At 32.1% G+C, this 16,890-nt stretch overlaps 1 protein-coding gene across 1 annotated transcript; it reads left to right on the plus strand.

The window, feature by feature from the left end:
• The first annotated feature begins 913 nt into the window (after window positions 1-913).
• Window positions 914-14,587, plus strand: LOC117176125. The gene is made up of 5 exons (XM_033366197.1): window positions 914-988; window positions 9,957-10,208; window positions 13,864-13,998; window positions 14,222-14,377; window positions 14,522-14,587. The coding sequence occupies exons 1-5, from the start codon at window positions 931-933 to the stop codon at window positions 14,530-14,532; spliced, it is 612 nt and encodes a 203-aa protein (XP_033222088.1). The 5' UTR covers window positions 914-930; the 3' UTR covers window positions 14,533-14,587.
• Window positions 14,588-16,890: the final 2,303 nt, after the last annotated feature.

The following is a 16,890-nucleotide window of genomic DNA, read 5'->3' on the forward strand; positions in this document are numbered from 1 at the left end:
TTTCTTCTTATTAACTTTTACAAAAAAAAAATTATCCAAATGCTAAGTATCTAACTTAGAAACGTTCTACCTCGACTGAAAATTCGAGTACGAATAACAAAAAATTGGTAAGGAGAAAATTCAAAATTTACGAATTTCGGTAATCTAGACTAATACTACAATACTACATAAGTAGCTTTTTTAGGAACGCATCCTTTTTCATTTTTGTGTGGCTGTGTAATGATTTGCCTTGAATCGCGAGAAAATCATAAAAAAATTCAATTTAGGATAATCATTATAGGCCAAAACTGAATTTCTCTCACTATTTTTTCATAAGATTGCAATGATGATAACAGTAAGTGACGAACCCGTTTAACAGTTTTGAAATCTTGAAAAAATGTGTAACCCAAAAACAGAAAAAACTAAAGATAAAATTTGGTCCAGGTAATTTTTTAGAGGGATAAAGTTCTATTTGGACACCTTCACACCTTTCAAAATACATTTATTGTCATTGAAACACAAAAGAAACTTTAACTGATATCCGGTTAAAGTTTATACTGTAAAGCTAATTTTTGTCTAATCTAATTTTTACGTCGGAATGTAGGTCAAGTTTATCCTTCGTTTTTCTGTGAAATATTTACAAAGGCACATGCAAAACGTGCTTATTGTGAAAATTCTTTCTCAATGTCGCTCGCTTACGATTTTTATGTTCAGATCCGGTCTACTCTTGAAATTCTCAAGGATAGAATAAAGATTTCCTATTTCAGGCAAGAAAAACTCGTCTTACGAAACAGTTAATTTCTTTCGCTTCATTTTCCCACCTGTATGTAGTTAATCACTTTTGTCAATAATGTGATACTAGCTTGTATATAAGAAATTACGACACGTTTGCAAAATCTTTGCAGTCGCAGTTCTCGAAACTTTTAATAGCAGTTATATCTAACCAAAAATATGGAAATTTTGATTTTCATTGTGCTTTTAACTTTTACGAGGTCTCTTGCTTCTGATCGTAAGTGGAATATTTTATATACTACTAAATTAATAATACAGTAAAATAATTTACATCCAGATATCGATTATATTCAAAAACTTTCATTTCATTTTGAAACAGGCAACACATATGTCATTATCGTTATGCATCTTTCGAAATATTTTTAACAAAATATGTTTAAAGTGTTTTAATTTAATGCTTCTGTCTACCGGTAAATTGAATTTCACAAAGCTTTTCTCATATAATGATACTGAAATCAAGAAAATTTTAACCCTTTCCTGCATACGTTTTTCAGGGAAGCGAGTTTTCATGAAAATTGGTACATAGGGGTTTTTGGGGTCGCTGATTACGAATCTGAACTCAGATTTTGAAAATTCAAAATGGCGGGTCCAATACGGCGGCTAATCTTTGGCATATTTCTTAATTTTTTCTGAAAATTGGTATAAAGGGGTTTTTGGAATCACTGATCAGGATTCTGAACTCAGATTTATAAAATTCAAAATGGTGGATCCAATATGACGACTTAAATTTGGAATATTTTTTGATTTTTTTAAAGAATTGGTATGCAGGGGTTTTTTGGAGTCGCTAATCACGAATCCGAACTCAGATTTTGAAAATTCAAAATGGCGGACAAAATTTGGATTTTTTTTTTAAATTGGTATTTAGGGGTTTTTGGTATCTCTGATCACGAATATGAACTTAGATTTTGAACATTCAAAATGGCGGGCCAAAATTCAAAATATTTCTAAATTGTTTTTTGAAAGTTGGCACAGGCAGGGGGTCGCTGATCTTGAATCTGTATTTTGGATTTTCAAAGTCTGAGTTCATATTCGTGATCACTGTACCCAAAAACCCCTGTATACCAATTTTCAGATAAAATCCAAAAATATTCCCAATTTTGGCAGCCACATTGGATCCGCCATTTTGAATTTTCAAAATCTGAGTCCAGATTCGTATTCAGCGACCCGAAAAACCATTAAGTACCCATTTTTCTCAGGATATAATGGACAGTTTTTTCAATACTGAATTTTTTCAACAAAAAAGGCTTTTCTCCATCATTATTTATAAGTATTAACAAATTATTTTAAAAATTTAGACCCTTCGCACAAAAATTTAACTTTTCTATCATCCTGCAGGCATGAAATTAAAAAAAAATCTGTGTAAAATCCAACAAAGACTACTCTAGAATCGCAAAAAATGATATGAAAAAGGTGGGAATACGGTATTCCCACCATGCCGCAAAGGGTTAATCGGCCGGGATAACCGTGCAGTTTACATGAAAAGTTAAAAACTAAGGAAATCTGGTATTACAAAATAGCACCTGTTAAGTATCGCTGGTACTTGCGTACGGTGATACACAATTTTTAGGTTATGTCGTTATCAAATCGGCGCTGGAAATTGATGGCCATTTTGTTTGATCTGACAAATTACGAAAAAAAAAAGTTCAAATTGATCCGAACTGGCAAATCATTATGATCTAAAGAGTCTAATGATATTTGGAACAAAATACCTCGCAATGAAATTCCATAATAAATTAACAGTTTTAATTTCTTTATTTATTTTAATACTAAATAATTGTTTTTTATATATAAATCTAAATTATTATAAATTATTTATTTAAACAACAAAATTTATTTAAAATGTTATGTTAATCATTTTCTTTTTTTTAACTTGAAAATTTCTTAAACTAGAATTTAAAAAAAAATCTGCAAAATAAAAAAGCGTCTTAAAATTTTCCATAGAATAACTCTGCATGTACCTTAAAATCTAGAGAAAATTATTTCATTCTCTCATAACCTTTCCAAATTCAGAAAAAGCTTCTTCTATATAAAATTGTAAAATATCTACATTTTTCTAAAAACTGTTGTATTTTTTAAATTCATAATTTTGTTTAAAATATTTTTAAGAATTCTAAACCATCTATTTTTTTAATTTTGAATTTGTCTTGATATTTTTTAAAGGCAAAAACATTTGCCTGAAAATCATTCAGATTCTTTTTAAAACATCTTTTGGAAATACTATTGAAATATTTTTAAAATAATATCCTGAAGATAGTTTTTCAAAATAAAAAATCATCAAACATTTATCTGAAAATTTATTTATTCTCTCGAGAATTTGAATTATGAAACAGTGGCGGACGGGGTACCCAGGGCGCGGCCGGGGATCCAATAATGGAGGCGATTCCTAAAAAAAATAATCTTGTGGTCTAACTATGCAAGTTAAAAAAATTAATTTTAATTAATTAATAATAAATTAATATTAATATTAAAATTAATAAATTAATTAATAAATACATTTTAGATTCAGAAACAAATGAATTTAAAATTCCATAATGTAGTTGATGATTAATATATTCCTTTCACTTTTACTGTTTCAATATGAATAATTTATTATTCATTTTGAAAATATTTTCTTTAACAGTGACAAGAAATTGGAGGACACTTTTTACTATACTGGTATTACTTATAGGAGTACTCGTGTAAATTGTGGATATTATTGGACATTCTTCCACTTTTTTATTCCAATCTAACATATATTTATTTGTTTAAACAATATAATCTTTTTGGAGCACCTTAGCATGGCTTAGGTGGCACTATCCAAGGAGGGAGCAGCCGGGGTTTTCCAACTACGCCCCCATGCCATGCTGCCACTGCTATGAAATTATAAAAATTTACCAAATTTTACCCTCAAAAAGCTTTATTCTATTACATTAAATTTATCGAAAAATTTATTAAATTCTTTAACAAATTATCATGTTAGTTCATTTTTAAAATTTGAAAATATATTAGCATTTTTTTACGTAATCCAAAGTACAAAGACTTTGCTTTGTATTATATTAAATAATGCCAATTATTCAGTCAATCTTAATGAAAAAGGAATACTTTTTAAAAGAGAAAAATTTTAAAACAAAAAAAATTAACTTACTGCTGCCACAGCACTTCCATCATGTCTCCTAAAAACCTTTTCTCGGATGATATTTTCGGGGTCAAGTTCAAAGAACAAACTGCATCACCAGGTGTAAGTTTTATATCTTCCCTAAAAATAGCTAGTTTCCATTCTTTAACAATATTTTGATCATTTGACGCTTTCAAAAATTAAATGTTGTTAGCCTTTTAGTGCTTCCGATTACATTTAGAACCCGTTTTAAAATCAAAACAATTGCAATGAATCATTTTTGGTTCAAAACTTTAACAACGCGGATATTTGATCTAAAATCATTTTCGAAAGTTTTCTTTCACTTTCAAGATGGAAATTTTCGAAAAGATCACTCAAAACACTTAAAGATTACACAGGCCGACAAAATTTGACAAAGGTCCGGAACCAGAGACCAGACCTAGTATACCCGAAGGTTTTTGCTGCGCTAAATCCGAATCCGACCTCAGAAAAATTCCATCAGTAAATTACTTTTAATATTTTCTTAAATTCAATTTTATTATTTTGCCATGTATTTGCAATGATCATAAGCTAACTTCATACCTAGAGCCGCCACACGACCACCGTCAACACATACACGGAGAGTTTCACACACCTGCTCACCCATAACGTAAGTTTTTGCACCAATCACACAATGAACAGCGAAACTTCTGTTTAGTAGAACGGCTCCACTGATTAGGGATAACCATTACCCCGAACAGGCCGACACATTTAATGAACAGTATAGTCGAACCGTTTTGCACACACGGCGCTTGCTGCATATTTCTACGCTTGCGCAGTTTAGAAAAAGCATAGAAACTAACTTTCGGAGCGAATGAACTTCGTAAGTTTGGGGTAACCAGTGCCCCGAATCTGCAGCAGAAGCCATACCAAGCTGTAAGAGCAGCGACTCTCTTACTGATAGCGCAACGGGTTTACCTAACTTTTCTCCGTGTTATACATTTTCACCTCAGAGTTCCAGAGGTCCGCCCACTCAGCGCTGCCACCAAGGCAAATTATAAAATGGAAACTTGCAAATTTCTCTCTCATTATAATTTCCCCCTAAATTACCCTTCCACGTGAACCTATGCAGGGGAACATATATATGTATGAAAAAAGCATAAAAAATAATAAAACTTAGAAAACATTGTTAGTCGATATTCTTTGCTCTTTTTTTGCTCTTCGATAATATATGATACGTTTCCCAAAAACTAGCCCTATGTCATACATACCCTCCCCTCGTAATCAAAAATGTTTAAAATGTCGGAAAACCACCTTGAATAATGCAAAAATTATTTAGAACTCCAAATTGATTATATGGTAATTCTAAATTTCCGCATCTTCATACTTTTGCCGAAAAACTACCCTTCCACGTGAACGTATGCAACAGAACATACCTGTATATATGTATGATAAAAAGCATAAAAAATAATACAACTTAGAAAAGACTTTTAGTCGATATTTTGTTTTTCTTTTTTTTTTGCTCTTCGATAATATATAATGAGTTTCCCAAAAACTACCCCTAAGTCATACATACTCACCCCTCGTGATCCAAAACATCTTAAAAGTTTAAAAAACCACCTTGAACAATATCAAAATGATTTAGGAATCAAAACAATAACATGAAACTTGCGAATTTATCTCACATTATAATTTACCCAGAAACTACCCTTCCACGTGAATCTATGCAGCGTAACACATGTATATATGAAAAAAGCATAAAAAATAATACAACTTAGAAAACACTGTTCGTCGATATTTTTTGTTCTTTTTTTGCTCTGCGATAATATATAATACGGTTCCCAAAAACTACCCGCAAGTCATACATACCCTCCCCATCGTAATCAAAAACGTTTAAAAAGTTGGAAAACTCTCTTCGATGGACATAAATTTTCGTCTCTTTGTCGCAGCAGAAGCATCTTCGAATTTTTTATCCGAACTTTTTCTTCCTCCTTTTGATTTTATCCCAGAAAAAGTAACAACGAAGTCAGTTTTTAGCCACTTTTCAAACCGCTTTTCAAACTGACTTTTTATACTTAAACATTCTTTCCATTTTTTCTGAAATATAGGTAAAAAATACAAATTCAAATGATTAGCTACTATTTCTAGATGCCCAGGATAAAGATTGTACTCAGTTTGCATAAAACTTAACAAACCTTGCACGTCAGTACTCTCATTGGCAATAAGAAAATCACAAAGGACCTTCTTACCTACCCTGAGAGTATCCATTTTTTATCATACATAATAATACAAACAATTGAAATGTACAAACCTGCAGAAGATACTTTTAGTTGAGAGTCACTTGTTCTTCATTTGTTTTTTATGAAGTTACGTACAAAACAAATGAAAGATAAGTGACTTCTGAATACGCAAGTACAGCGTTATTGCTCCTTATTTTCACTTGTTCCTAATTTATTTTCCAGGAAGTTGCGTAAAACAAATGAAAGATAGGTGACTTCTAAAAACGCAAGTACAGCGTTATTGCTATGGACATTTTGCTACATAAATTGTTATTAACAATTACGCAAATTATTATTTAATGTTCCATATCCAATTTTAGAATCACTGTTATTTTATTGTCGGATAATTTCAGTGGAAACCCGTCCTTTTTGCATGTGAAATAAATAAATCAGTTTTGTTAAAAAAATTGTTTATAACAATTATATAAATTATTCTTTATTTAATTTCGTTGGTTAGTCACCGCAATAAATGTCACTCTAATAATTATTGAAGAAAAAAAACATTTTTTTCTACGAGGAAACGGCCGATTAGGAGACTTGTTTAAATAAATTGTTATAAACAATCTATATTATTTATGTTTGATAATGCTTAAAGTATGTAAATGGCTTTAAAGACAATTCTGAATCACTTTTGTTTAGAAAAATCAATTCATCTATGAGAAAAACTCGTTTATAAAGACTTCGTTTATAGAAATTGTTTATAATAATTAAGTTAAATATTATTAAAATTAATTATGTTCTATAAATGCATGTTCAATAATTCCGGCTGATAGTGAGTTTCTATCTGTATTTTTTCTTGAGATAAAAATTCACAAAGCTAAAATGGTCAATTTTGTCACTATATTTGTTTATATATTGTTGCTCTGTGAAAAAAAAAATTTTTAATCAAACCACGATTCTCTCAAACATTAAAAATTTTTTTTATGATAAAATGAGCACAAAAAGCAAAAAAATATGGCGTATTTCATTTTATAATTTTCCTGTGTGGCGGCGCTGAGTGGACGGACCTGAGTTCCAGGGAATTCCATTCCGTTGCAAATCCATAGTAAAGTAGGAGACTGAAAAATTTGTAAAAATATCCTTGAAATATTTGAATTCAATCTTTCTGAGAATAAAAAAAGTGAGAAAGACAGTCCTGCCTAAGGCCTTTAAGTTGATGAGAGAGAGCGAGAGCAGACACAATAGAGCCCCAAGACGAAGACCTGCCTAACGACTCATGACACTTTTCAGTTTGCTTACGATTCTGATTTTTTTTATTCCAATGCGACTGCGAAATTTTAATTAACAATTGAAATTGTTAAATAACATTTAAACGTTATGAAAGTGAAATACTTATATTTAGTTCAGTTATCAAAAAAGTATACTTCTTAAAAATTAATTGCAGAACATAAATGAATATTATTAAGTCTAATGTCATTTAAAAAAGACAGTGTATAGATGTCCGTTATCAGACGCTAATTCGGTATCCGGTAGATTGCTCTGATTGGTTCAGGTGGCCAAACAAGAAAATCCGTTACAGTGCGCTGGAAACGTCTCACGGACGTGCCGTCCTTGCGCGAACCCATAAAGCCAACCAATCGGGTGCAACCTGACGTGCTGCGGTCCGTGGCAGTAGTTGCTTAAGGTTATTGGGAGCTGGTGTAGATAACGGCGTAATTGTGTGCGTCATTGCTCAGGCAGAAAGAGCACGACAGGTTGTATGCGATCAGTTGGCTTTATGGATACGTGCACGTACGGCAGACGTCCCTGAGACATCTTCAGCGCACTGCAAAGGATTTACTTTTGCGAACACAAGTGTGCGCAGTGTCCAGTGGGTGGTGTCTGCTGCACTGCAGCAACGATCACGACGTCCGACTTAGTATATTTCTTATTTTATTGAGATGTACAGGTGGCATAACCTCAATGTGAATTAGGTATATGTAATTTGGAAGGAGAATATAAGTAACATTTATCATACGCTTGGATTTGTATTTGTTTATTAAAAATAAGTTATTCGGTGTTTCCGATTTGATCTTTCGTTGTTCATTCTTTCATCACTGAGAATACAAGACAAAACCTCCAACAGAAGTATATACTTTGGATAGAGAATATATAATGTATGAATGTAAGTTTTTTCACATACTTAAATATGTAAATGGTATAATGACATTTAAAGCTAAAAAGTAAATTTTCTAGTTGTTTTCAAAATTTTTCAATAAATATTCTTCAGAAAATAAATGTATCTTTAAATTATCTGTAAATGTAATTTTCAGGGTATTCTGGGAAAAGGAATATTGAATTTTCAACGAAAAAAGATGTTTTTTTAAATTCTTTAATTTTTAAATTAGCAGTTGAAATTTAATCCAAGAACGATGCAATTTCTACTAAAATTTATGAATTGTTAAATCACAAAAACAAATTTTCAAAAAAAGTTGAATTTTTATTGAAAAAAGATTTTAGTTGACTCTTCAATACCAAAATATTAATTTAAAACAAAATTAAATTTTCTAGAAAATAGAGTAATTTTCAACAAAATTCGCATTTTATCCAAGAAGGCTAAAATTTTGACTAAAATGGATGAATTTTTAAAAGAAGCAAAAATTGTTCAAAGAATAGTTAAATTTTCATCTAAAAAAGATTTCAGTTTGAGTTTTCAATATTTAAATATAATTTTTTAACATCAAAGATGAGTCGATTATCCGTTGATGTCAATCGGGGTCGATTGAATTGAAGCTTCCTCGCAGATGCATACTTTCTTTCAATACATGATCAGAAAAGTAAGCTAGCTTACTTTTTTATATCAAATCAACTTTTATGGTTGAAAAATCCTCTTTTTCTTAAAAATTTAAACTATCCCAGTTAAATTTGTATTTTTAAATAGAAAACTCTATAGCTATATAGTTGAACAATCTATTTTTTAAATAGAAAATTATCTTTTTTTTTGAGAGAGTTAATCTTTTATCTGAGAATTCTTCTTTTCGTTTGTAAATTCAAGTATTTCAAATTATTTTTTAGTTGAAAACTTGTCTTTTTTGGTAGAAATGAATGTTTTTGGTTGAAAGTTCATCGTTTTAATTTTTCTTGTCTAATAATTATTCTTGTCGGTGAAAAATTCATAATTTGTAGTAAAATATTTATCATCTCAGTTGACCTGAGTCTTAGCTAGACAGTGAATAAGTGTTATGTTTATTTATTAAAATGCTATTAAATAGAACCAGTTGCTTTTTAATAATCATGTTGCAATATAAAAGATACTCAACAATATTGATTATTGTCCCAGTATTGGAGATACTTTTCTCGTTCTCCCAGTAATGGTCGGCTTACTTTAGGCGGTTATAGAACTCAGCCTGGCATTGAAACTTACATTGTTGTGCAAAATTAAAGGAGTTTTCTTTAGAAATGTTTTTTTTCTTCAACCAAATTTCAACGGCTCAATTTTGTGTATATTGTGCACAAACATTGTATATCCAATCTGGATTCGAGATTACAATTTTCATCAGTTATCCAAGACGTAGTCCGTGGTTTTCTTTTATTTTGAATAGCAGATACATTTTAACGTGGAATCAAGTCAGCCGCTTTTACGCCAGTTTGGATATTGATATCACAGCGATTTTTGCATGCAGAGAGCGCGGATGGTGTTGTTCAGTCAAGCGTGACTAATAGCAAGATTACCGCAATATCAGCCATGTCCTAAACCATTATTAATTCAAACCTCCTCTGTACTAGGAAATACAAATATTTTCTATTGATATCAATTAGAAATTTTAATATGAAAATTGCAATAGAAAACGAAAAAATGCGCGCGTGCTCTTTTACTATTTCATTTATTAAAATCGATATATTATTTCTTACAGAATCATTATACGTTGAGCCTCCAACAAGACCAGATATAAACTCCATACATGAGGTCAAATATGGGTTTCCTGAGGGTCAAATATTCAGAACGCCTGATGGATCGCTGTATATCGCCATAGATGCTCCTAATGTTAGAGTTGGTTTTTTGGATGGTAATGAGTTTCATCCTGGGAGTAGAAGCGTTGTAGCATTGACTCTAGAAGAAATCGTGCTTTACAACAGGATAAGAAACCGAAAACCGCAACACGAAGGTATTAGTTCTAACAATATCGCGTTTATAAATTTCAAACTAAGCCCAGAAAAACGCTGGTGTAAAATTGGTTACAGCTCAAATTTCATTAGTGTCAAAATGAGGATTTTCAGTCCAGTGGTCCCAACTTCGGCATGTGGACATACTGCGTTTGCGCAAGAATGCTCAAGAGTAACACAACGCGACAACTTGTTTTTATGGCAATAAAAAGCCTCGCCGTTTACCTTTTGCGCATAGCTAACGCAAGCGCAGTATCTCTGCATGCCAAACCCATTGGGCACAATTTTTGGCGACGTCTTTACGACATCGTTACGACATCTTTACGACAACTTTACGACGTTCTATGTCCACGTCGTTAAGGTATCTTTACGCTATCGTAAATGAGTCGTATGATCTGACGATGTCTTTACGATATCGCAAAGACACCAAAACGACATGGACATAGGATGTCGTAAAGTTGTCGTAAAGATTTCGTAACGATATCGTAAAGACGTCGCCAAATTTTGTGCCCACTGGGAAAGTTGGGGTCACCTCATTTTCAATTTTCCTTCATTTAACAGCACGTCTTAGTCACTTAAAATAATATTATTACTTCATAATGCAACTTGGTTTGGCGGAGTCCACCCATAAAATAAATAAACCTAATACCCATCTTAAATTTCTATTTTTGAACATATTTTTGGTAAGCTCACTCATGAAAAAAATCGTTCCGACGCCCCTGAAATCTTGGGTACTTGGGTGGGATTCCGATGTCTCAATACGATACAGTCACTCCTTATATTAGTCCGGGAGTCAGGTATGGTCTCGTGGCGTTTTCAATTCCGATGAGGCCACCAAAGTTTTTTTAAATGTATTTTGAGCCTCGGGATCCGAATTTTTTAGGTGGCTGGTCGGCCGAGTGGTTAGTTTTTTGTTATTAACATTTTTTTAACAATTAATTGAAAAATCTAATTTTTTGACTCCCCAGTAATTTTTCTCCAACACCGATTCTTTTTGAGAAAAAAATTGGCAAAGTTTTTAAAAATGAAATTTTTACAGTTTTTGACGCTACGTCAGAAGTACCCCATACACTTGTTTTTAATGCGAGTCCACGTCATATTTTATTAACGTGTATATTATCATTAAAAAATATATACAATTTGTTTAAACAAATAGCTTTTGAGTGGAACGAGTTGAAAGTTGAAGGTTTTCCGAGCCATTTAGCAACGGGCGTTATACCCCGTCAGTAAAATAACATAAAAATTTTGTTTTAAGATAATAATACGCTCTGGTAAATAAGAGGAAATTAAAAGTTAGGTAATTATTATTATAAAATCATCTTGACAGGTGACTGAGAATTTGAAAACAATACTTCATACTGCTAGGAATGAGAAAAAATAGTCTCAAAGTGATGAATTTCCCCTTAAAAGAACAGCGATTTTGGTGTACTTTTGTGGATCGGCATTTTTTTGTAAAGGATTCCTTTTCCTAGCTCCTCCTGAAAGTTGAAATTCAAAAAAATATGCCTTAAAACTTGGATCTTTATTTTATCCATCTTACGTGATAATACAATAAGCAAAAGACCAAATTCATAATTTTGAATAGTATATTCTGTTATTGTTTCCATACTATCGATCAGTAGTTGTTAAAAATCCATAGATAGCAAGGCTTTTAAAAAATTTGAAAAAATCACAATCCAAAATTTAAATACTAGACCAATAATTTAACATTTCTGTTAATTAAAATAAAAATGCCTAGAGAAGTACACCTTGAAATGTAATCAATAGTTAAATTTTCAGTAAAAAAATTTATATAAAATTGCTCATAAAATGAAAAGTTTTTTATCAATCGAAACTTTCGTATGTAATTCTCTACGAAATGCAATTATAAAAATGTGGTTACAATTTAAAGTCGATCGGATGAAAATGGTTAGAGTTATTTATCACGCCGATTTCAATAAGCTTTTTTGAGAGAAATGCGTTTACAGTTTTGCATATAAATATGTTGTCGTTAAACTTGAAAAGTTTAACAACTTTTCAAAAGTTTCAAAAAATTCAAGTGATTATCGATTGATGGTTATTCAAGCCCAATGGAATATATGGGAAAATCAGAGTACGTGCCCTGGCGTGCTCGAGTACTCCACGAGCACGTGCTGTTCGATACTGATATGCCAGCAGTTCGAAAGTTTGGGTCTGTCTGGTAAAATATATTGTGACACGCTTCTTCTGAACTGCTGGTATACCAGAATTGAGCAGCACGCGCTCTCTGTGTTGGACCACTCCGCTCGCGCATACGAAGAATCAATATTGTCTGGATAACTAGCACGTCACGCGTTTTCTAACTGAATCACGCGGGAGTCCGAAGAATTGAACTACCGCACCTCCACTTCCGTACCGCTAGAGGTCCAGCCAACGCGTGCATCATTGGTTTAAAAGTATCTGGTACACCCCTCTGGCCAAAATCTTCCTTTTTTGACGAAAATTATTCTTTTTGGTGAAAAATTCATCCTCTCAGTGGACAATTATTCTTTTTGTTTGGAAATTCATCCTTTTGTTTAAAAATTAATTTTATTTTTGTTGTGAATTTAACTATTTTGGTTAAAATTTAACTTTTTGGCCTTCAAAAATGAAAGCTAGCCATCCATGACGGTTTATGCCACAAATTCTTTAAAATAGGATGTTTGGATTAAATTATCAAAAATATTTTGATACGTAACCGGAAGAAATGTTATTTTTATAATCACATTTTTTGACCAGGATTCCATAAGAGCCGAACTATAAATTTGCACGTCCGCTCGAGTTTTTCCAAAACAAATTCTTATATTTAAAAAAATAGAAATTGGTTTTTCTCGGTATATAATAACTTTTTTCAACAAAACGTTTTAGGGTTTAATTTGGCACTGATCCAGAAAGTGCTGTCTTTTTTAACATTGAAAATTCGATTTTTGAACAAATTTTTAGTTTTTTTTCAGTAACATCGTAAACATTTTTGTTAGGCCTACCCTATAAAACTAGGAGCCTTCAATATCAAGGAATTAAAATTGTTATTGCTGGATTAAAAAACTTTTCATTTAATTTCGTTCAAATTGAAAAACGATTGCATAAATAATAATAACCTTACTGCCACAGGCTCTTAAGAAGTGAAAAGAGTTCGGTTGAAAAATCAAAAACTTTTAAATTAAAGATTTTTAAATTTCTAAACTATAGACTGGAATGCCGGGATTTCAAAAAAGAAAAATAGTGATTTCTTATAGTGTCAAGTATCAATTGAAGAAATCGTTCAAATATTATTTCGATTTTTCACAGTATAATTGTGAGCACTTTATTTAAAATTATTATTCATGCTTAAAGATCTTAACAAATTATTAAGCTTCAGCTACAGTTATTTCAATTTGTATCGTTTATAAATAATTGCTTAAGGATAACTGATTTTGATTTAGAAATTTAATTTAAAAACAATCAATTAAATATGAAGAGACTCGAAAATAAAAGTCAATCGGTATGGATTCTATCAAATAATTCTTACTATAGATAATTTTTTTTGAACGATCAAACAATTTTCGGAAATAAAAAAAAATAATTTGATTTCTTGGTCAGTTAATTATTAGTGGAATTTAATAGTTCTGAGTAAAGGAATCTTTTATCGTTAAAATATCTATTATTTATAATTTCTTACAGGAGAGTATGTGATACCGTTTGTCTTCTATAAGAGAGGCGATAAGATGTATCGTCTAGTTGCACAAGGAGAACCTAGACAGGTTGGCGTAGCATGTGGAACGTGGCAGATGCTTGACTATGAACAACATCTGAGAAGTAATTTAAATAATAAAATTAATTTAAATATTAAAATATAATTTAAACAAAATAATAAAAACATCTGGCCAGAATGAACAGTTTCTTTCTCCTAAGTAAATAATTTTTCACTTACTTATCATAAATAAATATGTTACGCGTAGTAAAGTACCTAGTATTCCTAAACTGGTGATTTTTTTAATTCTTCAGCATAATTAATAAGTATATTTTTTCACAAATTCAGAACGAAAGATACTCATCCATCCTATACAGGGTGATATGTTGATGCGTTTAACACACTTCCCTTGTGCATCTCAAAATCAAATGTGTCGAGAAGAGCATTTTGCAACATTTTTGAATGGCAAGTGGATCGTGAAGAATCTGCTTCGTCGTCATGGAGGTAATGAAAAAACTTCAATAAAATCTAAAATAAATGTATTATATATAAAACGGCATATACCTAACATTTAAAGAAATTTAATAAATGAAAATAACAGTATCTGCAAATGGTTAAAATAATGAAATTATTTTCTTTTTCTTACAGAAGTCGAATGAATGGTCTGTTAAGGATTTTGCTCCTCCTGGCGGTTTTTGCCACAATTAGATTTTTCCGACCGGGTTGCACTGACGCACAATCGTATGGAGGTGCAAGCAAATGCAGGAGCTTGAAAAAATAATTCTGATAAATAAATAGTGTTTCTTCTATTTCCTAGTTGACTTATTTCAGAACCCTTTTCCTCATCTGACTCCAAGCGTATTCGACTGCCGATGTGAACCTATTTTGTTTCGGGGTTTTCTTTACGGCGTTGAAGTAAAAAAATATTAGTGGTTATGAAATTTAAAAGGATCCTTTTTGCAACGGAAGACAGCTAGTGGGAAAGTTCTTTTCGTTTCAAGCCATAAATCGAAGTCTTGTTGTGTCTCATGTAGCAGAAATAATCTCACTGGGACCGGAAGTACTGTGTTGGGTTTTCCTCCATGTAATGAACTTTGCAACTATGATGAACATATCTGTTTCAATAGAAGGAAGCTTTCAGAGACCAGATCTATTGACCAAATAAAGACTGCAATATATATATTACAGAAGGGCTTAGATAAAAGCCTTCATGGCCAACGGTCCCTTAAGTGTTAGGAACAGACCGGACAGAGACACTACCGTGCGGAATAAAAAAGCTAAGGAAACAACAAGACACAAAACATATTTATGCATGATAGTATCAGGATAGTCACATGTTTATCTTGTACAGAACATCACAGTAACAAACCCTGATTATTGAATATATCTACTGTCAAGTCAAAGTATTTAGGTTATGTATTTATGACATCAGCGTAAAAAGTTGGGGGAGATTTTACTTAATATGTCATAGGACTCTAAAGACAGAATGAAACGATCCTAATGAACAAATCCACATAATGTCAAATAATCGTTGGAGAAAATTTACTCCAGGTCTCCTCATGGTTAGAAGTAGATCAGAAGAAAGATCCTCTTAAAAACCAAAGTAGAATTTCATTCAAATAAACCATCATGCTAAAATAGTACCTTCTATATAAATCAGCCGTTCGCCAGCGGAATAAACGGCCTTTGTCTTTAAATAAGAAACTCGGTCTTACCAAGCGAATGATAGAGGCTTAAGTAACAAGAGCGGATCAGTCAGTTATGATAGTTGCGTAGAAACGTCTAGGGTAGCACATTATGTCAGGAATAATATTAAATTTATTTTATATTCCAGTTATTTTCTAGAGACTTGTTGACAATAAAGTTCGAATGCTGTTTAGGAAACAGGCACCAACCAATGTTACTTTGCTTAGCGTACCTACATTGCTCACCGGATGTAATGCTAACAGGCGTCAGTTGATTTTATGTAGTGAGGACACAAAAAACTTGGCGAACTTTTTAATAGATTACTTTTTAGTTACTAATTTGTTGGAGGAAGTAATTGTCATTTCAAAGCCGGGTAAGGATACCTATCATGAGGTAAAATCCTTTAGACCAATCAGTGGAAAGGTGAAGTAGCAATTGCAACATTGCTAGACATAAAAGAGGCATTTAGTAACACCCCAATTAAATCCATATACGCTTCTACTTAACACACGAAGTCAGCAACATCGTAAATAGGTGATTTTTTAACTGTTTATTCCAGGAGTGAAGACGAGTTTCTGCACCATGTAACACTTTCATAATATAAAAGAAATTATATGGAAATTATGTTATTTTTTGATAATTCGGTAAAAAATGGCTGGCCAAAGGTCTCATGAACCCTAAAGAGCACTCTTAATAGCTGTAAGAATCTTTATTTAACCCTTATGTTTGAGAATATGAATCGCCGTTTTCAAAATAACCTAGAACTCCCGCCCTATTAAATAACCTCTGCGAGCTCTACTCGCCAAAGATTTTCTACTTTAGCACTTCAGCATTCTTCATATAGTTTTACCGAAGAACACCACATCCAACCGGTAAACCCGTTGTATAAAACACGTCTTCTCTAGACAGGCGTGACGTCAAGACTATTCTAAGCACCACAGAGTGTATTTGTGGAGTACATAAGAGATAAACTATGCACCAGGTGTGCAAAACTCATCTACTCCGGGAAAGTCTAGATTATTCAGTAATTAAGGCAGATTTAGTAGGTTTCTCGAGAAGGCTTGATACAAACCATGCCAAAGGTATGTGAAATACATTTTGTCCTGGCCCTAGGAGTGAAAAATACATTTTCTGTGAGTAATTTTAGGTTAATACGGAATAATCCTAAGCAGGTCGAAAAGTCCACTACAGGGTAGATAAGGTTTTCAGCAGTGTATGGTCCCTGTAGTGGGTTTATTGAGCTTTAAGGAACCTACTGGAGGGATCCAAAAGTATCAAAAAGCCCAGGAATCCTTAAATATGTGTTTCGTCCACCTGGTGTATGGTTGAGA

This window comes from Belonocnema kinseyi, chromosome 1, assembly GCF_010883055.1.
Source record: "Belonocnema kinseyi isolate 2016_QV_RU_SX_M_011 chromosome 1, B_treatae_v1, whole genome shotgun sequence".
Classification (NCBI taxonomy): domain Eukaryota; kingdom Metazoa; phylum Arthropoda; class Insecta; order Hymenoptera; family Cynipidae; genus Belonocnema; species Belonocnema kinseyi.

Excerpts from the sequence above, each read along its gene's own strand:
- LOC117176125 (XM_033366197.1), top strand. The coding sequence starts at position 931 with ATGGAAATTTTGATTTTCATTGTGCTTTTAACTTTTACGAGGTCTCTT. Across the intron at positions 10,209-13,863 it reads CCGAAAACCGCAACACGAAG|GAGAGTATGTGATACCGTTT; the intron begins GTATTAGTTCTA and ends AATTTCTTACAG. Across the intron at positions 13,999-14,221 it reads CTATGAACAACATCTGAGAA|AACGAAAGATACTCATCCAT; the intron begins GTAATTTAAATA and ends TCACAAATTCAG.